The sequence below is a fragment of the Sciurus vulgaris genome (assembly GCF_902686455.1).
Source record: "Sciurus vulgaris genome assembly, chromosome: 6".
Classification (NCBI taxonomy): Eukaryota; Metazoa; Chordata; class Mammalia; order Rodentia; family Sciuridae; genus Sciurus; species Sciurus vulgaris.
In genome coordinates, this window is record NC_136466.1 from 5,673,241 (window position 1) to 5,700,764 (window position 27,524).

The following is a 27,524-nucleotide window of genomic DNA, read 5'->3' on the forward strand; positions in this document are numbered from 1 at the left end:
TGTATTTACAGTCTTACACACTGTATTATTCTGTCTCCCATGATGAAATTATTTAAAAATACCACATGTTTTCTTTTTTTCAAGATCTCAAGGTCTGAAATACCTGTGGTTATATTTGTGTCATTAGTTATATTGGTTGAGTGATACGTCATTAAATAGACTTATCTTACAAGTACACAGGGTGCTGAGCTTTCATGACCTCACCCCATTCTGCACTGTGTGTGACACAGCAGAGTAGAGGGCAGAGTCTACTTGGGAGCTCTTCATCTGTAAATCAGTAGAATAAAGAAAGCCAGTGCAAGTGAGAAGTCAGTCAACAATGCCACAGGTATTAGTTTATTAACCACAATGCAGGAAGTCAGGCACTTGCTCCTGAAAGATAAAGTGATGCATGATCTATGGTCCAAAATCAAGAAATCTGCACCAGTAACTTGGGATGGTGGCTACATACTGATTTACAGAAACATAGAATAACATGTTGTTTTCTAACACTACAGAAAAACAGAAGAAAAATTAGAGGCTTTGAAGAGAGTTTTGGAGAACATATTGCATTTGAATGTCCTTTAAAGTCCAGTACAAACTAATTGTGAAAATTAAATCAATAGCTCACTGTAAAGAAGTCAGTAGTGAACAAGAATATTCCTCAATTGAAAGTCAGGTTTGTGTCAGGGAGGAATGGGAGATGGGGAAAGAAACAGATTGCTGGTAGACTGAGTAGGACCCCTTGAACTTCACCCTCACTGTGAAATTAACAGTAACATACTGGTATCTGACCACCCACCCTGAACCTGGGGAACACACACCTTTCCAGAGGAGCCCAGGCAGGTTCAGCAGAAAGATAACTTTGAAGGGTGTGTGTGTTGAGGAGGACCCATGTTTGCAGAGGACAGAGGATGATGATGTAGGTGATTCAGGATTGAATTTGCCTGACATGCTGCTGAATTTCTGTAACTGTGAGTAAACCATTAGTTTCAGGATATACAGTCAGTAACATTGTAAATAATTATGATCCATTGAGAAGAAAGGAATATAATGGAAAGTGTTCACAAGAAAGACTGAGGCAAATTATTTTTAGACAGAGGGATCTTCTGTAAAGATTAATTGGGTCCAGCTGTAAAGATTAAGGTGAGAAAAAATAAAGAAACAAGCACACATGATAGAGAAAGCAAGAATTGGCTCCCTTGTGAAAACCAGTTAAGTTTTGCTTGCTATTTCAGGGTTATATCAATTTACATTACCTTACATAATGCAGTTAGCCTTGGGCATGTGCAGACACATAACTTGCTTGCTTCTCAGAGTCCACTAGTATCAAATGATTTTATAATAAGTTAATGTCTCTAGGCCTCAAGGACAGAGGAGTTGCAGAGCATTTCTAACCTATTCAAACAGAAGGTTTTACTGTCCTGAGGAGTTTGCTCACTTGGAGGACTTATGCTCCTCTGAACATTTATTGACCTGAAGCCTCTACAACTCCCCTTTTTTATTTTTCATGGCCTTTTGAATAGACATGACTTGTATTTTGTTTAAGGAAGGTGAGGGGAGAAAAGAAGGTGGAGGTTGGCAAAAAGAATCACAGCATAATAACGTAAGTATCAGTAAACATCCTCCAATGAAAAACTCTTAGATCCAAGTAAAAATTGATAGTCATGAGGTTAACCAATCTAATTAACCCCAACCACCATCATCTTTTTGAACTACTGTTACAATGTTCTAAGATGATCTAATTCTTTTTATATGGGTTTACTGTTTTCAGTTAAATTGATAAAACCACATACTATTAAGTTCCTGGCATCCCTTGTAATGCAACAGCAGCAAATAATCAATAACAGTTCTATGATAATGAATAGCTCAATGATGCAAATTTCAGAAGAATTAACACTTTTTACTAAGTGGTCCCAGAGATTATAATGAGTGCAGGAAGCCAAAATTGAAAGGGTTTTTTTGTACAGGTCCGTAACCAACAGGGATACAACAGAGAAAAAATTGAGTAATAGGCTCAAGATAGTTGTGGAATTTTGAGTAAACAGCTGTAACCAAATTTTCTGGGGTACATTCTAAACCCATCTAGGCTAGCAATTCTTGGATAGGATTTGTTAAAATCTTTATGTCCCCCAAAGTCACTAGATAATTAGAAGACTGAAGGTCCCTTGGGTCTCTTGATACTTTTGGAGGTTTCTTCTTTGTATTAGGATCCTCTTCATCCAGGAACAAATGGAATTTGGGAATCAGGTTGTCCTTGATGCCAACTCTTGATGATTGACAGGTCTCACACACTTGGCAGGAATCCAGAGAGAACCTGTAGGAGTAAGAACAGCAGCATATCCCTTCCCCCAGTAATAAAAGGTACAGGGTTCCACCAAGTTTTATATAAAAACGTGATATTTTACATAAAATTTTGGCAGCGATTCCTTAGGGGTAAAGTGTCTGTCCACGGCAGAGGACCGACACTGAACATTATCTTCATATTGTACATTAAAGCATTCATTGTGAACAAGGCAATATTGAGAGCATTACTGACATGAGCAAGGCTAGGTCCCCTTTTTCTGTTTTTGTTTTAAAAGGCACAATTTAGGCATGCAATATGTACATTCACCTCAGGTCTGTCCAGTAGGATTGTGGGAAATTCCATGATTTAGAATTATATTACATTGATTATAAAACTGAACAAAGGAACTGGAAGTATAAGCAGGGACACTATTAGTTTTTCAATGAAGAGGTTTACCCATGGTGGCAATGCAACAGAGCACATGAGAGATACAGTCTGAGACCTTCTCTGAATGATATGCACTGGCCTATATAAGACCTGGGGATGTATCTACAGTAACATGTAAAAAAGAATAGGGGTGGAAGGAAGGATAGTGAATCACATCCATCTGCCAAAGGGCATTAGAATGTGGACCTCGAGGGTTTACAGTTTCACAAGTAGGGGAGCAATGGGGTGTTCAATGACAGCAATTATTAATGATGAAATGGGCCTGTTGAGTGGAAAGGGAGAAGGTTTTCATTAAAGAGTGAACATTTTGATGAAAAACAAAAACTGTGTGATTCCACAGCACATGAAAAGTAAAAATAATGTTTTTTTATAGCAGCATCAGCATGAGCCTTTCCTTCAGTGAGCAGTCTGGGAATGCTAGTGTGGCTGCCTATGTGAGCAAGAAATGCTGGAGCTGTATGATCCTGTAAGAGATCGAAGAGTGACAAACAGGGATAACAGGCCAGAGTTCAGATGAGGTGACAGAATTGCAGAGGAAATATGAGGCATCGGTTTGGCTGTACACTGAGAACCTGCCATGATGTTTAAGGTGGTGGGAAACACATGAAGAGCCAAAATAATTGTAGCTAATATAGCCCACTGAGGAGAAGCTTGAGGACTGTAATCATCAGTCCATTTTTTATCAGTGAATATGATACCAAGTCCCATTGTTTTCCTCTACCAGTGTAGACAGTAATCCCACTAGAAAGTGGAACAGAGGTGATTATAGAAGAAGGAACACAGGAGACTTGACACAATAAGGAAAGGCGTTCATCTGGAAGTGCATGGAAAGAATTAGGGGCCAAAACATAAGTTAAGACATCTGATGATATGAAGAAAATTGTAAATGTTGTGAATGGAAAGCCTTTTTTTTTTTTTTTTTTTGTGGTGCTCAGGACTGAACCCAGGCCCTCATGCTTGTGAGGCAAGCACTCTACCAACTAAGCTATATCCCCAGCCCAAAGTCTTCCCATAAGTAATTGAAGATATTTAATATCTGTTCCCTATAAGAGATAAAATATGATTGTGACCATCTGAAGCCAATTAAGCATACATATCAGAATAAGGGAGAATATTTCTTCCTGAAAAGTAAGGAGAATATAACAATCTATTATATACAAGAATTGATTATAAATGCAATAAATGCAGCAAAGGCATAAGTCTTTCCTGTAAAGATTATTAGAGGTAAAAAAAAAAAAAAAAAAAAAACTATGAGTGTTGGAAGTCTATCCATAGCACTCTAGATAGGTTTTCATTAACATGTTGAAGAGCTGTATTCAGTGCAAAAGTTGACTGGAAAAGAAATGGCGGGATTATGTTGCTTTTTCAACACATGATAAAAAGCAACAGCATATCAGTAGTTAAAGAAATACATGGATGGGCCCAATTTAAGTATCCTAAAATATTTGCAAATGATCTAAGGAAAATTTGGAAGGAAGAGTCAAATTTGGAATATGAGAAATGGAATAATGTTGGAGGATTTATATCCTAAACAGTTAATAGGGAGTTATCATTGAATTTTTTCCGTGGCCACATGGAAACCAGATTGCAATAGAATTGCAATTTATTAATGTGTCTTCTGTAAGTATTGGCCCAGCAAACAAAGTAACATCCATATAATGATAAACATGAATATGTCAGAATAACTGTCAGAAAGCCTGAAGAAACTTTTTCACAAAATGTTGATATAATGCGGGGCTATTTAACATACCTTAAGGAAGAACTTTCCACTGATATCTATCAGCAGGCTTATGAGCATCAAAAACACGAACTGTGAATGCAATATTTCTTGATCATGAAGAAAGAGAGGAATGGTAAAACAAAACAAAACCAACATCAACAAAAAGTCTTTAGGTCTATTACCTGTAAGAAAAATCCTGAGGAATTAGATTAGAGTGGGGCAATCCACACTGAAGTGGACCCATTGGTTGTATACATTTATTAACTTCTCTTAAACCTTGTAATATTCTCCATTACCCTGATTTCTTCTTTATGATAAAAATGGGCATATTCCATGGACTGGTAGAATGTTCAATATGTACAAATTGAAACTGTTCTTGAATGACGACCTCTGTGGCTGCCAAATTCTCCTCAGACCATGACCATTGATCTTCCCAGACAGGAGTGGTGACCTTCCATTATAATGCAAAGAGATCAAATCTGCAGAGAACCCTATAAAAAGGAGATTCCATAGACATTTGTAAATTGTGGAAGATGTCTCTGCCCCATATAGGAAAGGGAACTGCCGTAATATACAGTTGAATAGAAGTAGTAACTTGCTGTGTGTTGGAAGGGTGGAGCGTCACAACCACAGAGAGCTCTGAAGCACCTGCTTATTATTGTCTTCTATGCTGCAAACTGGTGAGGCCCTCTGTAAGGGCCATGCACAAGGCCACATTGAGAGGGGTACAACTTTAACATCAGCACTCGTGTCCCATAACCCTGTGATTGACTGCTCATTTCAACAAAGGGTTAATTTTGGTCTATTTTCAGTAATAGGTAAACATACTCCAATAATAGTGGAACCAAATCCTGCATTCCCTCTTTTATTTCATGTCTGTTGGGCAGTAATATACAGAATCACAATTAACTGAGCTATGAGGGATCCTTTGGGGAGATTTAAGGGGTTATGAGACCAATCTTGAACGTACATGACATCAGTATAATCAGAATCAATTACTGCAGTATTAACAAATTTTTCTTCTTTTTACTGTGGGAGTGGGGCAACATTAAACCAAAGGAATCTTTGGCTAGATATCCTTGAATTTGGGTAACAATTTTACAACCATCCCCAGGGCAATTTTGTTTAGTATGAGATAACTGTATTTGTGTGGGTTTGTCTTTGTGTTTTTTATTCTGTACCATTAGTCTATCTGTCTATTTTGGTGCAAATACCATGCCTTTTTTGTTATTATTTCTCTGTATTATAGTTTAAGTTCTGGTGTTGTGATACTTCCTGCACCACTCTTCCTACTAGGGATTGCTTTGGCTATTCTGGGTCTCATTCTTTACTTGAATTTCATGATTGCTTTCTCTATTTCTATGAGGAACATCACTGGGATTTTAATTGTAATTTCATTGAGTCTATATATCACCCCTGGTAATATGGGCATTTTGACAATATTAATTCTGCCTATAAAGAACATAGAATGTCTTTCCATCTTCTAAGGTTTTCTTTCGTTTCTTTCTTTAGTATTCTGTAGCTTTCATTGTAGAGATCTTTCATCTCTTTAGTTAGATTGATTCCCAATTTTTTGAGGCTACTTTGAATGTAGTAGTTTTCCTAATTTCTCTTTCAGAAGATTCATCACTTATGAATAGAAATGCATTAGATATATGTGTTGATTTTATATCCTGCTACTTTGCAGAATTCATGTATTAGTTCTGGAAGTTTTCTGGTGGAATTTTTTGGATCCTCTAAATATAGAATCATGTCATTGGCAAATAGTGATAGCTTGAGTTCGTCTTTTCTTAATCATAGCTCTTTAAATTTGTTGCTCTGTCTAATTACTCTGGCTAGTGTTTCAAGGATGATTTTTAGAAGACATGGTAAAAGAGGTCATCCCTGTCTTATTCCACTTTTTAGAGAAAATTCTCAGTTTTTCTCCATTTAGAATAATTTTGGCCATGGGTTTATTATAGATAGCGTTTACAACGTTGAGGTTTGTTCCTATTCTCCCTATTTTCCATAGTGTTTTGAGCATTAAGGGTTACTGTTTTTTATCAAATGTTTGTTTTGCCTCTATTAAATAATCATAACTCCTAACTTTGAGTCTATTTATATGATGAATTACATCTGTTGATTTCCAGATGTGAAAATAACCTTGCATTCCTGAGATGAACCCCTCTTGATTATGGTGTACTGTCTTTTTAATATGTTTCTGTATGCAATTTGCCAGAATTTTGTCAAGGACTTTTGCATATATATTTATCAGGGATATTGGTCAAAAGTTTTCAGTCCTTGATGTGTCTTTTCTTTCGTATCAGGTTGATACTAGCTTCATAAAATGATTTTGGAAGGGTTTCTTCTGTTTCTGTTTCATGGAACAATTTGAAGAGTATTGGTACAAGCACTTCTTTGAAGGTCTTGCAGAACTCAGCTGAGAATCTATTTGGTTCCAGACTTTTCTTGATTGGTAGGATCTTCATGGCTCCTTCTATTTTATTGCTTGAACTGAACTCTTTAAATTGTGTATGCCCTCTTGATTCATTTTGGGTGGATCAAGTCAAGGGGTCATGAAGGATTCCACCAGCATATCAAAGAAAGTTCTGGATGTCAGGCAAACTGTAGCAATAGCCAAGGTCTGTAGACTGCCCCTCACATGCTAACAGGTAAAGCTGTGAAGGTGAAGTCAAATTTGGAATGGAATCCACAAAACTTGTATATAAAAGGTTTATGAACGGCCTGCCAAGAAAAAGTGCTACATGCACAGAGAGCCAAGTAAAAAACATTCCTTAACTCTCAAATTAACAAGTCCAAAGGACAGTAATTCCCAATCGCTTTGGAAATAACGTCTTTCAGCCAAAGGTCCTAGATGCTCTATGAGGAATTGCAGGTGGTGTCATGTTTGCTTATCTGGGTTTTTCCCTCTGAACCCATTCATTCTTTCTTTCTTTTTTTAAATTTTAATTTATTTTTATTGTAAACAAATGGGATACATGCTGTTTCTGTTTGTACATGGAGTAACAGCATAATATTTGTGTAATCATACATTTACATAGGGTAATGATGTTTGATTCATTCTGTTATTTTATCCATCCCCACCACCCCCAACCCATCCCTCCTTTTCCTCTATAAAGTCCCTCTTTCCTCCGTTCTTGCCCCCCCCTTCTCATCCCCCCATTATGTGCATCATTTGCTTATCAGCAAGATCATTTGTCTTTTGGATTTTTGAGATTGACTTATCTCAATTAGCATGATATAATCCAATTTCATCCATTTGCCTGCAAATGCAATAATTTTATTATTCTTTACAACTGAGTAATATTCCATTGTATATATATACATATATATACCACAACTTCTTTATCCTTTCATCAATTGAAGGACATCTAGGTTGGTTAAACAATCTGGCTATGTGAATTGAGCAGCTATGAACATTGATGTGACTGTATATCTGTAGTATGCTTATTTTAAGTCCAGTGGGTATAGGCCAAGGAGTGGGATAGTGAGGTCAAATGGTGGGTCCATTCCAAGTTTTCTAAGGAATCTCCACACTGCTTTCCAGAGTGGCTGCACTAATTTGCAACCCCACCAGCAATGTATGAGTGTACCTTTTTCCCCACATCCTCTCCAACACCTATTGTTGCTTGTATATTTGATAATCGCCATTCTAATTGGAGTGAGATGGAATCTTAGTGTAGTTTTGATTTGTATTTCTCTTATTACTAAAGATGGTGAACATTTTTTCATATGTTTGTTTATTGCTCATAGATCGTCTGTGAAGCCTATGTTCATAATCTTAGCCCATTTGTTGATTGAGTTATTTGTATTCCTGATGTAGAGTTTTTTGGGTTCTTTATATATTCTGGAAATTAGTGCTCTATCTGAAATAAGAATGACAAAGATTTTCTCCCACTCTGTAGGCTCTCTCTTCTCATTGCTGATAGATTTCTTTGCTGAGAGAAATCTGTTTAGTTTGAATCTACTCCAGTTGTTGATTCTTGCTTTTATTTCTTTTGCTATGGGAGTCCCATTAAGGAAGTCTAATACTAAGCCAAAAAGTTGAAGATTTGGTCCTCCTTTTTCTTCTATAAGATGCAGGGTTACTGGTCTGATTCCAAGGTCCTTTATCCATTGTGAGTTGATTTTTTGTGCATGGTGAGAGATATGGGTTTAGTTTCATTCTGTTGCATATGGATTTCCAGTTTGCCCAGCTCCATTTGTTGAAGAGGCTATCTTTCCTCCATTATATTTTTTGGCCCCTTTGTCTAGTATGAGAAAAGTGTATTTATTTGGGTTTGTGTCTGCGTCCTCTATTCTGTGCCATTGATCTACCTGTCTGTTTTGGTGCCAATACCATGCCATTTTTGTTACTATTGCTTTGTAGTTTAGTTGAAGATCTGGTATTGGGAAAACCCCTGTGTCATTCTTTCTGCTAAGGATTGCCTTAGCTATGCTGGGTTCCTTATTCTTCCAGATGAATTTCATGATTGCTTGCTCTATTTTTGTAAGGTACGTCATTGGGATTATAATTGGAATTGCATTGAATCTGCATAGCACTTTTGTTAGTATGGCCATTTTGACAATATTAATTCTGCCTATCCAAGAACATGGGAGATCTTTCCAACTTCTAAGGTCTTCCTCAATTTCTTTCTTCAATGTTTTGTAGTTTTCATTGTAGAGATCTTTTACCTCTTTGGTGAGATCGATTCCCAAGTATTTATTATTTTTGAGGTTATTACAAATGGAGTTGTTTTCCTCATTTCCCTTTCATATGTTCCATCGCTTGTGTATAGAAATGCTTTACTTTTATGCATGTTGATTTATAGCCTGCTATTTTGCTGAATTCATTGATGATGTCTAGAAGTTTTCTGGAGGAGATTTTTGGTTCTTCTAACTATATTATTATGTCATCAGCAAATAGTTACAGCTTAAGTTCCTCTTTTTCTGTTTGTATCACTTTAATTTCTTTTGTCTGTCTAATTGCTCTGGCTAGAGTTTGGAGGACAATGTTGAATAGAAGTGGTGAAAGAGGACATCCCTGTCTTGTTTCTGTTTTTAAAGGGAACGGTTTCAGTTTTTCTCCATTCAGAATGATACTGGCCATGGGCTTAGCATGAATAGCCTTTGCAATGTTCAGATATATTCCTACTATTCCTAATTTTTCTAGTGTTTTGAGCATGAAGGGGTGTTGTATTTTGTTGAATGCTTTTCTGCATCAATGGAAATAACTATATGATTCTTATCTTTAAGTCTATTGACATGATTGATTATGTTTATTGATTTATGGATGTTAAACCATCCTTGCATTCCAGGGATGAGCCCCACTTGATTTTGGTGCACGATTGTCTTAATATGCTTTTGATATAGATTGGCAATATTTTGTTAGGGATCTTTGCATCTATATTTATTAAGTATAGTGGTCTAAAATTTTCTTTCCTTTATGTGTCTTTTCCTGATTTGGGTATGAAGGTGATATTAGCATCATAGAATGAGTTTGGTAGGGTACCCTCCTTTTCTATTTCCTGGAACACTTTGAGAAGTATTGGAATGAGTTCTTCTTTGAAGGTCTTGTAGAAATTGGCTGAGAATCCATCTGGTCCTGGGCTTTTCTTGGATGGCTTTTAATGGTTTTTAATGGCTTTTAATGGCTTCTTCTATTTCATTGCTTGATATTGATCTGTTTAAATCGTGTATGTCCTCCTGGTTCAGTTTGGGAGGAGCATATGTCTCTAGATATTTGTCAATATCTTTGGTAGTTTCTGTTTAGTTGGAATACAGATTTTCAAAGTAGCTTCTCATTATGTTCTGTATCTCAGTGGTGTCTGTTGTGATATTTAATTTTTACATATGAATTTTAGTAATTTGAGTTGTCTCTCTCCTCTTTGTTAGTGTGGCTGAGGGTTTGTCTATTTTGTTTACTTTTTCAAAGAACCAACTTTTTGTATTTTCAATTTTTTGAATTCTGTCTTTCGTTTCAATTTCATTGATTTTAGCTCTGATTTTAATTATTTCCTGTCTTCTACTATTTTTGCTTTTATTCTTTTCTTCTTTTTCTAGGGCTTTGAACTGTAAAATTAGGTCATTTATCTGTTGACTTGTCATTCTTTTTTGGAATGCGGTTCATGCAATGAATTTTTCTCTTGGTACCACTTTCATAGTGTCCCAGAGACTTTGATATGGTGTATCATCATTCTCATTGACCTCTAAGGATTTTTTATCTCCTCCCTGATATTTTCTGTTATTCATGTTTCATTCAATAGCATATTATTTAGTGTCCAGGTGTTGGAGTAATTTCTGTTTTTTATTTTGTCATTGATTCCTACTCTCAGTCCATTATGATCTGAGAGAACACAAGGCAGTATCTCTATTTCTTTGTTTTTTTTTTTTTTTGTATTTTCTAAGGGCTGCTATGTGGCATAACTTATGGTCTATTTTCAAGAAGTCCCCATGTGCTACTGAGAAGAAAGTGAATGTGCTGTTTGATGGATGGAACATTCTATATATGTCTATTACTTCTAGGTTACTGATTGTGTTATTGGGTTCTGTGATTTCTTTGGTTGGTTTTTGTTTGGAAGATCTATTTATTGGTGATTGCAGTGTGTTAAATTTATGGAATTTTTGTATTGTGGTCTATTTGTTTCCGGAAATTGATAAGGATTTGTTTGATGTACAGGGATGCCACAATACTTGGGGCATAAATATTTACTCTTGTCGTGTCTTCCTGATTTATGTTTCTCTTAAACAGTATGAAATGTCCTTCTTTATCCCTTCTGAATAACTTTGGCTTGAAGTACACTTTATCTGATATAAGGATGAAAACGTCAACATTTTTAGTGAGTCCATGTGTGTGGTAGGTTTTTTCCCATCCTTTCACCTTTAGTCTGTGGATATCTTTTTCTATGAGATGAGTCTCTTGTAGGCAGCATATTGTTGGTTCTTTCTTTTTAATCCATTCTGCCAGTCTTATGTCTTTTGATTGATGAGTTTAGGCCATTAATGTTCAGAGTTATTATTGTGATATGATTTGTATTCCAAGTAATATGGGCTTATTTTTGGTTTTTAATTTTGCTTGGTTTCTCCTTTGAGTGGATTTTCTCTAAGGAAACTCCTCCCTTTGCTGACCTACACTGTTGTTTTTCATTTCCTCTTAGTGGAATATTTTCTTGAGAAAATTCTGTAGTGCAGGCTTTCTATTTGTAACTTCTTTTAACTTTTGTTTATCATGGAAGGATTTTATTTCATCTTCAAATCTGAAGGTCAGTTTTGCTGGGTATAGGATTCTTGGTTGGCAATCATGTTCTTTCAGAGCTTGAAATATGTTGGTCCAGGCCCTTCTAGCTTTTAGAGTTGGGTTGAGAAGTCTGCTGCTATCCATATTGGTTTCCCCCTGTATGTAATGTGATGCTTTTCTCTCGCAGCCTTCATAATCCTGTCTTTATTTTGAATATTAGGCATTTTTATTTTAATGTGCCTTGGTGTGGATCTGTTGTGATTCTGTGCATTTGGTGTTCTGTAAGCCTCTTGTATTTGATTTTCCATTCCATTCTTCAGGTTTGGGAAATTTTCTGATATTATTTCATTGAATAGGTTGTTCATTCCTTTGGTTTGTATCTCTGTGCCCTCCTCAATCCCAATAATTCTTGAACTTGGTCTTTTCATGATGTCCCATAGTTCTTGGAGATTCTGTTCATGATTTCTTACCATCTTCTCTGTTTGGGCAACTTTATTTTCAAGATTAAATATTTTATCTTCATTGTCTGAGGTTCTCTCTTCCCAGTGGTCTAGTCTTTCATTCATGCTTTCCATTGAGTTTTTTTTTTTTTTTTTTTTAATTTGGTTTATTGTTTCCTTCATTTCACGGATTTCCACTTTTTTTTTTTTTTAGAGAATGTGTATCTCTTTGATAAACTGATCTTTTGCTTCCTGAAGTTGCTGTTTCAGCTTATTAGTATTCTCATTCGTTGCCTGCATTTACTCTCTTATCTCATCCTTTGCTTCATGAATCATCTTAATCATGTATAATCTGAAATCTTTTTCTGACATTTCTTCTAAAATACTGTCTTTGGTGTCTATTAATATAGAATCTAGATTTGTTTGGACCATTTTCTTCCCTTGTTTTTTTCATGTTGTTCATGTATCTTCCCCTATAGCAGTGCAGATGTGGGGTATTGTAGATTACCCCCTATAGGCTTATAGTGGGCCTATGGGTTTCCAAAAACTTTCCATTAAGGGGAGATCAATATTAGCAGTGCCCAATTCACACACCATGCAATCCTAGACTAAATATCCCCTAAGAGGACAATAACAATATTGTCATCATAAACAGAATGAGTACAAATATTATCTTCAGTAAAACAAACAGATTTGCAATAAGTTCTTCTGTTCTAATGGAGGACAAAGAGGATCCAGAGGGATCTAGAATGTAGCTGTTAATGGGATAAGAAAAGAATATACAGAAATTGTAGATAATACAAAGGGTGAGAGTGTAAACAAGATTATTTGGATATAGCATGCAGAAATGGAGAAAGAGACTCTGAGGGAATAGGTAAACAAAAGGAAAAGAGAGCAAGAAAAGTAACAAAATAAAAACATAAAATTTTTCAATAAGGAGAAAAAAGAAAATCTACAGTATAATAGTCATATAGTAATGAAACCTCCCAGTCTTCAGTAGCCTGATGCAAGAGAGGTAGCTGACAATTGGCTTCAAGTCTCCAGGATGTGTCTCAGGATGGGATTTGCCCCACCTAAAGATGGGAGCTAGGGCTTCCAGAATTATCCAAGATGGCCACTCTGGCTTCCAAATATGTTGGCCAATGGGGAGCTGCACCTTGAGGTGTGGATATAGTCAGCTGGAGGTACTGTAAGTGTGAACTTCGAGGTCAGAGCAGGCAGGTGGTGCTCCAATGGCAGTCTGCAATCAATTTCCTGACTGTTGTCAGACAATCAGGTGATGGACCTCATTTGTTGGGTGATTGACAGGTGTAAGGCAAGCCATGGACAGGCGAGAGGCAGGCAAATGGCAGATGATAGGCACCTGACAGTGAGCAATCAAGAAACAGATATCCTCTGCTTGAAACTGGAGTTATGGAGCCAGAAGGAACGCAGACTCCCTCTAGTCCACCATCTTGAAAAGAGCCGCATTCATTTTTTCAATGGCCCTATTATTCCTGTTTGGAGGGAAGGTTTGCTCTCTACCAGTGGATATTGAATTTATGAAACTTGCTTTTGGTTTTTAAAAGGGTTCACAGACAAGAGTTTATCTTCAGTTTCAGGTGAGACTGTGGTCTCAGACTTTGGGGAAATGCTCGGAGTTTTAAATACCATGGAACCATTGGAGATGGACTAAAATCTGTTTGCATTGTTAAATGGACAAGAGTTTCGGGGGAATAACAGGGGATATTATGCATTGAAATAGAGGTGTTTCCCAAAAGCAACTGAGTGGAGGCAGGAATTTTCCAAGGTAAAACAACAGGATTGTGAGAGCTGCAAACTAATCAGTTCTTCTTGGTTCAAAGGACTTGACTGGGTGGTAGTTTTAGGCATGTGGCATATTTCCAGAGGAGGTGGCCACTGGGGTAAAGCCCTGGAGCACTCATCTTCCTTGCTTCCCCTTTTCCCTTCCCTTTCTTTGCTTCTTTGTAGCCACATCAGGAGCAGTTTCCCTCTGCTGGGTCCTTCCTCACAATGCCATTGAATTGGTCAATGACATTAAGACTTTGAACCCCTGAGCCAAAAAGAACTTCCATTTTTTTTTTTTGTTTGGATTTTGACCAGGTGTTTTTGTTAAAATGCAAAGGTGACTCATGCAATTACTCATCATAATCATACAGTGCACAGAATGTGTACCAGAAATATTGAAGATGCCAAAATATGAGAACCAGTAAATCAGTATCATTATATTAACAGAATAAAGAAAATACGTCCACCAATAAATGTGTTAAAATATTTCTGACATATACATATCATGGCATGACTTTCATCCTTAGAGAATGAAATAATGATACATGCTACAAGTTGGATTAATTTTGAAAAGCCTAGTCTAAGTCAAGGCAGAAAAAATACCATATATTGAATGATTATTTTTATATGAGATTTCACAAACAGGTAAAATACAGAGTAAATTTAGTGTTTTCCTGTGACTGCAATTAGAGATAAAAGGAACAGTGTGTGTAAAGGATTTGACAGTTCATGTGAAGTAATAAAAGTATTTGGAGAATATCATGCTAAGTGAGATAAGCCAATCTCAAAAATCGAAAGCAAGAATGATCTTGCTGATAAAAGGATGATGACTCATAATGGGGGTGAGGGTGCAAGAATAGAGGAAGGGGGGACTCTATAGAGGAAAAATAGCGGTGGGAGGGGTGGGGGATGGGAAAAATAACAGAATGAAACAAACAACATTACACTATATGAATGTATGATTACACAAATGGTATGCCTTTACTCCATGTACAAACATAGAAACAAAATGTATCCCATTTGTTTACAATAAAAATAAATTTAAAAAAAAGTATTTGGGAACAAGAGGTATTTGGAAGATGTACAGTTTTGTACTGTGGTAAATGGCACTGAATTGATAACCACAAACTGCTACAGAGGTTGATTTTTCAGGTGGATTTCGTCTGAATGATGAGATTTTACTGCTGAACTGCAGCCATCCTTAGAGGTTCCCCACTTGCAGATTGCTGAGGAGTGAGAGTTCTCAGCACCTGAATGTTAACTGATACCATAAACACACCTAACTCAAACTGAGGTGAAGGAGGCAGAGATGAGAACAAACAGTGAGCCCATCAGCCTCTCCTCAGTGCTACTCAGTTCTTAGCAATGATGTAGGGTGATGCCCAGCAGAGGACTCCCCTGTGTCATCCACTGTGTGTGCTGGCATGTGGCCAGGTCTCTCTCCTGGGCTCTGGAGATTCTGCTGCCTCCTGGTGTACTCTGACTCCTGCTGTCTCTGCAGGCTGTGCTCTGGTCCCCCCAAGGGGCCTGCATTCTCTACGTGGGCACCAGGTTCACATAAAGCAGAAGTGACTGAGCTGCCCACATCCCCCCTGGCACTGTGCTGGCTGGACAGGTCCACCCTGGCTGCAGACAGAGTTGGTGGGAGAAGCCAAGGAGAGACTCTGTTCTGTTCACATTGGCAGCATGTGATACTCAGGAGTGAGTAATTACATTATGTAAAGACACTAATCATTTACTTATTTCCCTAAAACCCAGGGTTTGGAATAGCTGTAGCCATAATTATGTCATCAATAATGTATTTTGATCAAGTACTGCTTTAGAATTTACCTTATGAATATATGGGTGGTTAGGATTTCATTACTTCAAACCAGCCCAAGTTATATCTGTTACAGGAGTGAAGATGGTCCAAAGTCTATTTGGCTGCTATTCATTTGTAAATCAGTAGAATAAATTCAATCCACCTTACTGGTTAGTCATAAATGTGACAATAAAATTATTGACTAATTACTAGGCAGGAAGTCATGTCATTTCTACCAAATGTGTAAAAAGATGATCATTACATTGTCTAAAATTCAAGGATGCGTGACACTGTTGTGGGGGTGATGAACACATACTCATTGTCTGCAATTTACTATGATATGCCAATGTTTCTACAACATAAGCCTGTGGAAAAATAGAGATTAGTAACAAAGTTACAGAAGGAAGTTGCATTTGAGCCTCCTTTCCAATTCCATACATTCTGGTGCGAAAATTAGATCATTATGTGACAGTAGAAAAAGCGGCTCTGCCAGCTGTGACAAGAAAGTCACTCAGGTTTGAGTTCCAAGTTTGTGTCAGGGGACAACTGGAGATGGGGATAAGAATAGATTGTGGGTAGACAGAGTAGGACCACTTGAAATTCACCATGACTATGAAATTAAGAGCAACCTACTGTGTCTGGCCACCACCCCTGACCCTGGGGGACACTCACACTTTCAGACGAGAGCAGGCAGGCTCAGAGGAACGGCTCTTTACTAAGGGTGAGTGTGGTTAACCTGCAAGGTGCTCAGTAGGACCCAGGTTGGCAAAGGGAAGAGGAAATGACATTGTAGGTGACTCAGGATTGAGCTTGTGTGAGCTGCTGCAGAATTGTTATACCTATCAGCAAAATATCCCTGTTAGGAATTATAGTCAGTGTCTTTTCAAATGATCATGATACCACTGAGAAGAAATGAAGTAAATGGAAATTGTCAATGAGACAAAGGCAAATTATCTTATGTAAAAAGGATTCTAACTTAATGGAGTAAAAACACTGAGGAAAAAACAGTATTAACATGGGACAGAGTGATAAATAACGTTGTCAGCTGTAGTTCATGGAAGAGAATGATGTTAACTGAATTACAGAGTGTTGAAGAGTGCACCTTCAGAGCAATGGTCATGCAGGAGAGGAGGAGAGCAAGTCCTGCAAGAGCTCTGCATGGGAGTCTCAGAAGGTCAAGGGAGCCATGATGGAGATTCTGAGGGCAACCCTGCAGGTCACACTCAGAACCAGGGCTGCAGACCTTCACACCTGCATGGGGGATACACTTTGCTCACAAATGACTAAACAGGAGAAAACCAGCAGTGACCTTTCCTTTTCAGGAAAACACATTGAACATGAATATGTAGATCAATTGTATTAATCTATGTTTTTTGCTTCCTATTATCTCTTTATCATTCTAGTGAACCAGAATTTCCTCTAAATGGCCAATTCCACCATGGTAACTGAATTTATCCTCCTGGGCTCTCCTGATGGCTGGAATATGACAGTCCTCTATTTCACAATATTCACAGGGACCTACCTGGGTACCTTGTTAGGGAACCTGCTCATCGTCACTGTCACCACTGCTGACCACAACCTGCACACACCCATGTACTTCTTCCTCAGGAACCTGTCCATCTTGGACATGTGCTACATTTCCATCACTGTCCCCAATGCCTGTGTCAACTCTCTCACTGGCAACAGGGTCATTTCAGTGGGTGGCTGTGCAACCCAGATCTTCTTGGTCATTTTTTGTGGATGTGATGAACTTCTTTTTCTCTCCATCATGGCCTGGGACCGCTATGTGGCCATCTGCCAGCCCCTCCAGTACCCCATCATCATGACCCCTCAGTTTTGTGTCCGCATGACCCTGGCTTCACTGCTCAGTGGTCTGGTGTATGCAGGTGTGCACACTGGGAGCACATTCCAGCTGTCCTTTTGCCACTCAAACGTGGTCCATCAGTTCTTCTGTGATGTTCCCTCTCTTCGGAGGCTCTCCTGCTCTGACACCAGATATAACATGGTCCTTCTTCTTGTGTCTTTTATAATAGTTGGTGGGGGCTGCTTTGGTTTAATAATCATGTCATATATTCACATATTTTCTACTGTGCTAAAATCTCCCACCAGAGCCTCAGTAAAGGCCTTCTCCACCTGCACCCCTCACATCCTCGTGGTGTCCATCTTCCTCAGCTCTAGTACAGGTGTGTACCTAAGGCCTTCAGCAACCTCTGACACACTCCAGGACTTGATTCTCTCTGCTTTTTATACCATGATTCCTCCCTTATTGAATCCTCTCATCTACAGTCTCAGGAATAAACAGGTAATGGAAGCTATGGGGAGAGTCATGCGAATACAGTTTTTCTTAAGAAAATGCTAAAGAAACATTTCAGTATTATCTTAATTTTACTGATTGAAGTTCATAAGTGTATATGATGTTCTTCACTTTAGGACTTTACAAGTTACATTGCCTACTCTATTATCATTTGGTTTGGATGTGATGTATCCCCCTGAAGCCCACATGTGAGACAATACAAGAGAAATTATTGTGTGGTAAAATTCTCAAACCAATCTGTGATTTAGTCCTCTTGGGGGATTAAATGAGTTGTAACCGAAGTGGTAAGTTGTGGCTGGAGTCGGTGACAATTGGGATGTGATTTTGTGGTACATATTTGTTTCTGGTCAGTGAAGAATCTCTGCTTTCTGATCACCATGATGTGAGCTACTTCCACTCTCTTTCACCATGATGTTTAACCTCACATTGATTCCCAAGGAATAGAGAAATCCTTATATGAACTAAGATTTCTAAAACTGTGAGGCCTCAAGTAAAGGTTTCTCCTCTACAATTGTCTGGTCAGATAGTCACATCAGCAAAATCGCTGACTTAAACATCATCTTTTTAGGATTAGTGTTTCAGTATAAAATAAATCTGTGGGGTTACCATATTATTTCCATGGATTCTTCATTAAATGTGTATGTTTTCAATGTACTTTTGGGGGAGTGTATTGGGAATTGAACTCAGAGCCACCTGTCCACTGAATCACCTCTCCTGTCCTAGTTTTCATTTTATTTAGAGACAGGGTCTCACAGGTCTCTTATTTCCTCACTCTTGCTGAGGTGGGCTCTGAACCTGAGATCCTGCTGCCTCAGCCTCCCTAGCCACTGGGATTACAGATGTGCACCACTGTGCTTGACTCAGTGCAACTTTTAATAAGTAAATATAATTCTATATATTTGTTGAGATCCTTTGAGGTTACATGGATGGAAAATTCACTGCATATGTTGCAGTACCTGTATTCAAATATGGTCATATGGAAAAATTCTACCAATCCACTCTGTAGATAACTTACACTCTCATAACCTGTTCTTAGAGCATTGTCAAGCAAATGTTTAAGCACTGAAATGCCTAATTTTTTCAATTAAAGTCTTTAAAAATATTCAAAAATCAAATCCTAAGGAAAATATGATCAAAAATGTAGACAAAATTTGAAGAATATTTCTCCATTTCATGCTCCATTGCAGCATGAAAAATGATATTCCTTGTCTATGAAATAAACACAGGACCATTTTTATCATACCGTCATGACAATAAAATCCATACACAAGGGAAGAACACCTTGACTTACTTGGCTGTGAGGGCTGCCAGTCTTTTATTATGTCCACGGGTTACCCAAGGTGGTTGACCCATCCCAGAGGCTGAGCTGCAGGTCAGCTTAAGGGTGGTCTGCATCCCACTCATCTAAATTCTGTAATATCTATGCAAATGTGTCATGCCTGATAATTAGGAAAATATGGAGTCTAATTGTTTTGCCTCAGAGGGAAATGAAAGGGAGTGGGGTATGAAAGATGGTGGAATGAGACAAACATCGTTACCCTATGGACATGTATGATTACCCAAATGGTAAGAATCTACATCATGCACAACCATACAAATGAATAGATATACCCCATTTGTGTACAATGAACCAAAATGCAGTCTGTAAAAAATTTAAAAATAACTGAATAATTTTAAGTAAAAGAATTCTTATAATAGGAATCAATAAGAATCCCTCAGAGCTAGATTAAGCAGGAAGCCTTGACTTCCCCTAACATGATCCAACTAGAATACAAGTTCCATCCACAAACGTTATCCTGTGGCTTCTGGATCTCCCTGTTCCAATGTTCTCTGCCAGAGCAGAATGCTCTTCAGAGAACCCCAAAAGAATTCTTCAAACTCGACTTTTCCACATATTCCCTTTACCAATTATAAGTGACTTGTGTCAAAATTTATGAGTTATGTCAAATGAATAAGTTAATTTTATATTTAATGTAGAAAATGTAGAAAAAAATTAAATTGCACATATAATACCTAATGATATGTATTGATCTTCAAAAAGATTTTGAATATTTAATATATGTTTTAAATTGCCCAGGAAAACAGAGCATGCATGTAATCCCAGCGTCTCAGGAGGCTGAGGGATGAGGATGGTGAGTTTAAACCATAGTCACCAGCTTAGGAAGGTTCTAAGTAATTCAGGGAGACCCTGCCTCTAAATAAAATACATAAAGGGTTGGGGATGTGACTCACTGATTGAGTGTCCCTGAGTTCAATCCCTATTACAGAAAAAAAAAAAGATGCTTTCATTTGAAAGACCTACTAACAAAGGATATGAAAAAGAAATGTTGCTATAAGCAGTTCATGATGTCCCACATTCTATGTCCGATAATGCAAAACCCTGTAGTTTTGTACATGTGGTATTGAACTTCTGCAGAATTCAGCAAAAACATTAACATTATGTAATAGTTTTGAACCAAGAAACAGATTTTTATAGTAATACCAGTTATGTCAAATATTTGGAGGAACTTTTATGAAATATCTGGTCAACCTTCATAAGGAAATTATATTTAGGAGTGCTCATTAGAGGTGTTTTCATGATTATGTTTGTCATTTTTTTGTAAAACGGAAACTTCAAAAGAGTAAAGACTTAGAGTAGCACGTGGCTAGAAGTTTGATGAGAGTTTCACAATGAAAAAGACAAAGTAGCAACTTATTCTACACAACATATTAAGATAATATTTATGACTGAGAATATTATACCAGAACTATCAGAATTTTGCAAGTTTTAGAAAGATTTCATAATATTTATGTCAATACTAATGACAAATAGTATTTTAAGAAAGGTAGGGGAATGGGTATGGGATAGGAAGGATAGTAGAGTGAAACAGACATTGTTTCCTCATGTACATATATGACTGCATGACAAATGTGATTCCATAATATGTACAATCAGAAAAAATGATAAAATATACTCCGTTTTTGTATAGTCATCAAAATGCATAAATGCATTCTTCTGTCTTGTATAACTAATTAGAACAAATAAAAAATTAACAATCCTTAGCAGATAGAATGAAACAGGGGGTATCGCAATACCAGAACTTCAACTATACTACAAAGCAATAGTAACAAAAACGGCATGGTATTGGCACCAAAATAGACAGGTAGATCAATGGTACAGAATAGAGGACACGGACACAAACCCAAATAAATACACTTTTCTCATACTAGACAAAGGTGCCAAAATTATGCAATAGAAAAAGATAGCTGGGAAAACTGGAAATCCATATGCAAAAGAATGAAAAAAAAAAAAAAACCCTAACTCTCACCCTGCACAAAAATCAACTCACAATGAATAAAGGACCTTGAAATCAGACCAGAGATCCTGCATCTTACAGAAGAAAAAGTAGGTCCACATCTTCACCTTGTTGGCTTAGGACCAGACTTCCTTAACAGGACTCCCATAGCACAAGAAATAAAAGCAAGAATCAATAACTGGGATAGATTCAAACTACATAGCTTTCTCTCAGCAAAGGAATCTATCAGCAATGAGAAGAGAGAGCGTACAGAGTGGGAGAAAATCGTTGCCACTCCTACTTCAGATAGAGCACTAATTTTCAGAATATATAAAGATCTCAAAAAACTCTACACCAAGAATACAAATAACCCAATCGACAAATGGGCTAAGGATATGAACAGACACTTCACAGAAGAAGATCTACAAGCAATCAACAAACATATGAAAAAATGTTCACCATCTTTAGTAATAAGAGAAATGCAAATCAAAACTACACTAAGATTCCATCTCACCCCAATTAGAGTGGCGATTATCAAGAATACAAGCAACAATAGGTGTTGGAGAGGATGTGGGGAAAAAGGTACACTCATACATTCCTGGTGGGGCTGCAAATTAGCGCAGCCACTCTGGAAAGCAGTGTGGAAATTCCTGAGAAAACTTGGAATGGGCCCACCATTGGACCCAGCTATCCCACTCCTCAGCCTATACCCAAAGGACTTAAAATCAGCATACTGTAGAGATACAGCCCCATCAATGCTCATAGCTGTTTAGTTCACAATAGCCAGATTGTGGAACCAACCTAGATGCCCTTCAATTGATGAATGGATAAAGAAACTGTGGTATATTTATACAATGAAATATTACTCAGTTATAAAGAAAAATAAAATTATTGCATTTGCAGGCAAATGGATGAAATTGGAGAATATCTTGCTAAGTGAGATAAGCCAATCTCAAAAATCCAAAAGACAAATGATCTCACTGATAAGTGGATGATGACACATAATGGGGGGTGGGAGGTGGGCAAGAATGGAGGAAGGAGGGACTATATAGAGGGAAAGGAGAGGTGGGAGGGGTGGGGGGAAGAAAACAATAACAGAATGAGTCAAACATCTTTACCCTATGTAAATGTATAATTATGCAAATGGTATGCTGTTACTCCATGTACAAACAGAAACAAAATGTATCCCATTTGTTTACAATAAAAATTTTAAAAAAAGAAAAGTTGTGGTTTATATTAATAGAGTTAAAAAAAAAAACAGATTTAATCAGAGTTTTAAGAATCACTTAAAAAACTGTGGCCAAGGAAGTTGTGGTTGTGAAGGAAGTGCAGCCCCTAAGTAGATGCTAAGAATTTCAAAAAAGACAAAATAGGAAAGAGACTGAGTCCATCTAAGAATTTGCAAGACCAAACACATTCCATACAGAAGAATGTAGAACAGAACATTTCCTTGACAACTTTTGTGGGGACATCCCACTTTCTCAGTGGACCATTGAATTGGTTTACCATGCTCACCCAGGCAAACATTCAGAAACTAACATGGCAGTAATTTCAGGGACCCATCTATGGTGTGAGCTGGCAGCAGAATTTAGCATCATCTACATGGTTCCTGCTCTGCAGGAATGAAGGGTGCTCAAGTCATGGAGGCTTCCAGTATCATTTCAAAGAAAGTCATCCAAGGGTTCCTAGGCAAACTGTAGAAGGTATGAGACCCTGCAGACTGCCCCAGAATGTGTGATAGGTGATGGTCTGAAGGTGAAGCAAAAGTTGGAATGGAATTTAAAGGAATAAATGGATGTAAGTAGCAGGGACTGTTACCCAAGAAAATCTGCTGCCTGCAGAGAGAGAGTCAAAGAAAAAGAGAGCCCTTGTGCCCAGCAACTGAAAAAGTCAAAGGGCAGGAATTTCCAAGTGCTTTTAACAACACCTTGCAGTCAAGTACCCTAGATGCTATATGAGGATTTAGATTCGAGGTTACATTACTCTTCGTTCAACTGCCTTGTGGGTTTCCCCTGACTCCATCCACTTTTTCTATGTCCCTATTACTTCCTTTTCATATTGGAAGGTTTCTTTCTGCCACTGAATACTGGATATATGTAACTTGATTTTGATTTTTACAGGGGCTCACAACCAAGAATTTACCTTCAGTTACAGGTGAGATTTTGGTCTTGCAGTGTGAGGAAATAGTACAATGGTTAAGACTATGGGATTCTTGGAGATGGGCAGAATTCATTTTGCATTGTGAAGTGGACATAAGATTTGGGGGTCCACCACGAATTGTTATGGATGGGATGTGAGATGGCTGCCAAAATTCCTGTGTTGAGGCAAATATTTCAATGGCAAAATGATTGGATTCTGAGAGCTACAACCTAACTAGTCCATCCTGGTTTGAATGAATTGACCAGGTGATAGCGTTCAGTATGTGGGGGAATTGCTGGGGGAGTGGCCACTGGGGTGAAGCCCTGGAAGCAGTCATCTTCCTTGCTTCCCCTTCCCCTTTCCCTGTCTTTGTTTCCTGGCAGCCACTTCCTGAGTAGGTTCCCTCTGCTGGGTCCTTCCTCAACATGCCCACACCATGGGCACAAAGCCATGGAAATGGCAGATGTTAGAGTAAAACTCTGAACCCAGGAGCAAAAATGTGCTTTCCCTCATCTGATTTGATTTTCTGCTTTCTGTTTTCTCATTTTTTGGTTTTGAACAGGTATTTTGATCCTGGAAATGTAAATCTGACTGACACAATTATTAAACATAATCATAAAGAGTTTGGAGCAAATACCAGAGATGTGAAATATGGAAAAATATGATAACCAATGAATCAGTCACATTATATTAATAAAATAAAAAAAAAATGTCCACAAGTGGATATGGTGATCAAATATTGCTGGCATATACATTTAATGGAATGCTATTCACCTGTAAGGAATGAACTAATGATATATTGTACAAGGTGAATTAATTTTAAAAAATTAGACTAAGACAAGCCAAAAAAGAAACATATGTTGAATAATGCTATTTATATGAAATTTAACAAATATGTGAATTGACATATAGAACATACTTTGTGTTTTCCATTGAAAGAAGGTACATATATTAGGGAAAGTGTTACAGATTAGATTGTTCACTGGAAATAATAAAAATATTTGGAATCAAGTTGTACAGCTTGCAATGTTATAAATACACTGAATTGATAACCATGAACTCTTACAAAGGTTAACTTTATTTCATGAGTATTTCATCTCAAATATTAGACATTTTGCTGCTGAACTGCAGACAGAAGTTTCCCACTTATAGATTGGTGATTGAGTGAGAGTTGCACACCACCCGAATGTTTAATGACCCCCATAAACACCCCTCACTCTCACTGAGGTGAAGGAGGCAGAGATGAGAACACACAGTGAGCACCACCAGCCTCTCCTCAGTGCTACTCACTTCTCAGCAATGACTTAGGGCGATGCCCAGCACAGGAGTTCCACTACCATCCGCTGGTCATGCTGGTACAAGGCCAGGTCCTTCCTGCTGGGCTCTGGAGATGCTGCTGCCTTGTGCTGTACTCAGGCCTCCTGCTGTCTCTGCAGGCTGAGCATTGGTTCCTGGGGATCCTGTTTCCACTGGCAAGGCACCAGGTTCACATAAAACAGAAGCAATTGAGCTGCTCACATCTCACATGGCATGGGGCTAACAGGAAAGATCCACTGGGGTGCAGACACAGTTGATGGGAGAGGCCAAGGAGATACTCAGTTCTGCTCCCATCTGGATATGGGCAACACTCAGGAGTGAGTACTTGGCAATTAGATTCCAAATGCATCCTCTTTTTTATTCTACTAATCAAATTGCAATATCATCTAAAGAAACACCTAATCCAGGAAATAAATAATTAATCTGCAAATAGTAACAGGTCCTGAGAAGTCTATTAAACACTTTGGTATTTGCTATGAATCCTAGTGCTTCAGTAGTAATGTACCTGGAGTATCATGAGCCTCTACTCAGTGTTTGCAAGTACACCATGGGGTCGTACTTCAGGCTGTCTCTTATGGGTTTAAAATCATTCTTTTAAAATTATTTTTACTTACCACACACTTAAAAATGCAGCGTTATTTGTACAGATTAAAGAGGTATCAAAGCAATACACTCATATGAAGGCAAGAAAGAAAAATTCCCAAACAGCTGACAGGTTGTAGATAACAATTCATTTAGCAAATTACATATATTCTTATTTTTTTCAGTAGCTGTGGGAATAAAACATCCACTATTGTGTAAAATTGTCATTGAAGCACTTTGAAATTATCAGCCTCACCTTTTTGTCCTGATCACAATTATGTTCTTCTTTTCAATAACTTTTCACATTTCATACTAAAGGTATGTCAGATGTGAAGAGGATTTGGGCCAATTGCTACAACTTAAAATTATAGTTGCACTGTCTTTGGAATCCTATTATGGATGTCAGGAGGTAATAAAGTGCCCCTCATCATTCCTCAATGGCTAATCAATAGCACAAAGCTACAATTGCAAATAGGAAAAAAATGTAATTTGAAAAATAGTTAATACCTGTGTGTTACAAACTCCAGCAATCCTTTGCATTTTTTAATACACCTCTGTTTCCTGTACACTTTCTTATGTTCCGCACTATCAACAGAAGATCCAGAAGGGAAACTTCCTGATGGCCCGTAGAGAGTAAGGCACCTGGAACAGTCCCTCTTCATAAACATCACATTTGTGCTAAGTTCTCTTCCTACTTCTTTTCTTGACACTCATGCATCCTGAGCTTTGATCTTTTTATTTTCCAATTTTTAATAAGCATTTTCACCCTTTAAAGCACAATGTAGTTCTGAACACTCTAAAATTATTGAGGTCAAACTACAGAAACTAAAACTTATATTTTATTTTTAAAAATCTAGGTTCATATAATAATCATATTTTGTAGACCTGCAAGAGTGCTATGAGTGCCTATGAATGTTCTGATGTGATACATGTATTTATTGTGTCATATCCATAATCTCAAGTTCCTATGAGACTGATCCATGAGAAAATAAGGCAAATTTAGAAAGGAATGTTTCAAGTTGTAGTTTAACCCCATAAGCAAAGAAGGATATCAATAAAGTTGATATGACTCAAACCACTTACTGAAGAATTTACTACATTTTATTGGACAAACTAAAACAGTACATGGTTTAGTTTGAAAAAATAGAAACCAAGATAATGTCTCTGTAGTTCTATGATAGCTTCCAGATCCTCATCCCATAGTTAATTTTCCATCTTGTACTTGATACTAATGCCGGGAGTTGATCAGCAGTAATGTGCGGTGCCGGAGGTCAGTAGGAAGGGTGAAAAGCTGCAAGGTGTTTAATATGAATTTGTCTCATCACTCATCACCTTCTGAAATTTGTCACATATATTGGCACTCAAAGACATTGTATTAATGTTTTGTCCTCCAATGATAATCAAATTACTTAGAAAAATCAACACTTTTCTTCTTTTCAAAATGTCACCATCTGAAATATCTGTAGCCACGTTTGTGTCATCAGTGATATTTGTTTGGCAATTACTGCTGCATAGAGATCTTACCTGGCAAGTACACAGGGTGCTGAACCTGCATGACCTCACCCCAGCCTGCATGGTGTTGGTTACCGAAGTGTAGAAGGGCAGAGTCTGCTTGGGAGCTCTTCATCTGTAAATCCACAGAATAAGGAAAGCCCATCCAGCTGAGGGGTCAGTCAACAAAGCCACCAGGCAATAGTTCGTTCATTACTGTGCAGGAAGTCTTGCACTTGATCCTGAAAGAAAAAAATGATGGATACATGGACCAAAATCAAGTAATTTGAACCAGTCACCTGGGGTGAGGGTTTACTGAAAGGTAATAAAATGTGTTGATTTCTAACACTACACAAATTTGGAAGAAAAATTAGAGATTATGGAAAAAGTCACAGAAGAAATGTTGTATCTGATTCTCCTTTAAAGCCCATTGCATGCTAATGGAAAATTAAATCACTACATCATGGTAGAAGTCAGCAGTGAGCAACAGTGTCTCTCAGTTCTGAAAGTCAGGTTTGTGTCAGATAGAAATGAGGGATTGGGTGAGACACAGATTGCAGGTAGACTGAGTAGGACCCCTTGAACTTCACCCACATGGTGAAATTAACACCAACCTACCTGTGTCTGGCCACCCACCCCTGACCCTGAGGGACACACACATTTCCAGAGAACCACGGGCAGACTCAGCAGGAAGACACTTTTCTAAGGGTGAGCACCTGGCAAGGTGC

General features: G+C 37.8%; 1 protein-coding gene and 2 pseudogenes across 3 annotated transcripts in view; all 3 read left to right on the plus strand.

Moving 5' to 3' along the window:
- LOC306663221 (transportin-1-like) overlaps nt 1–27,524 on the plus strand; it is a 572,343-nt pseudogene that overhangs the window by 539,944 nt on the left and 4,875 nt on the right. The gene's annotated exons all lie outside the window — the stretch shown is intronic.
- LOC306663494 (olfactory receptor 14C36-like) overlaps nt 1–27,524 on the plus strand; it is a 48,257-nt pseudogene that overhangs the window by 9,087 nt on the left and 11,646 nt on the right. The gene's annotated exons all lie outside the window — the stretch shown is intronic.
- Nucleotides 17,102–18,037, plus strand: LOC306663388 (olfactory receptor 14C36-like; the record flags this gene model as incomplete). The annotated part of the gene is made up of 1 exon (XM_079143768.1): nt 17,102–18,037. The coding sequence occupies one exon, from the start codon at nt 17,102–17,104 to the stop codon at nt 18,035–18,037; it is 936 nt and encodes a 311-aa protein (XP_078999894.1).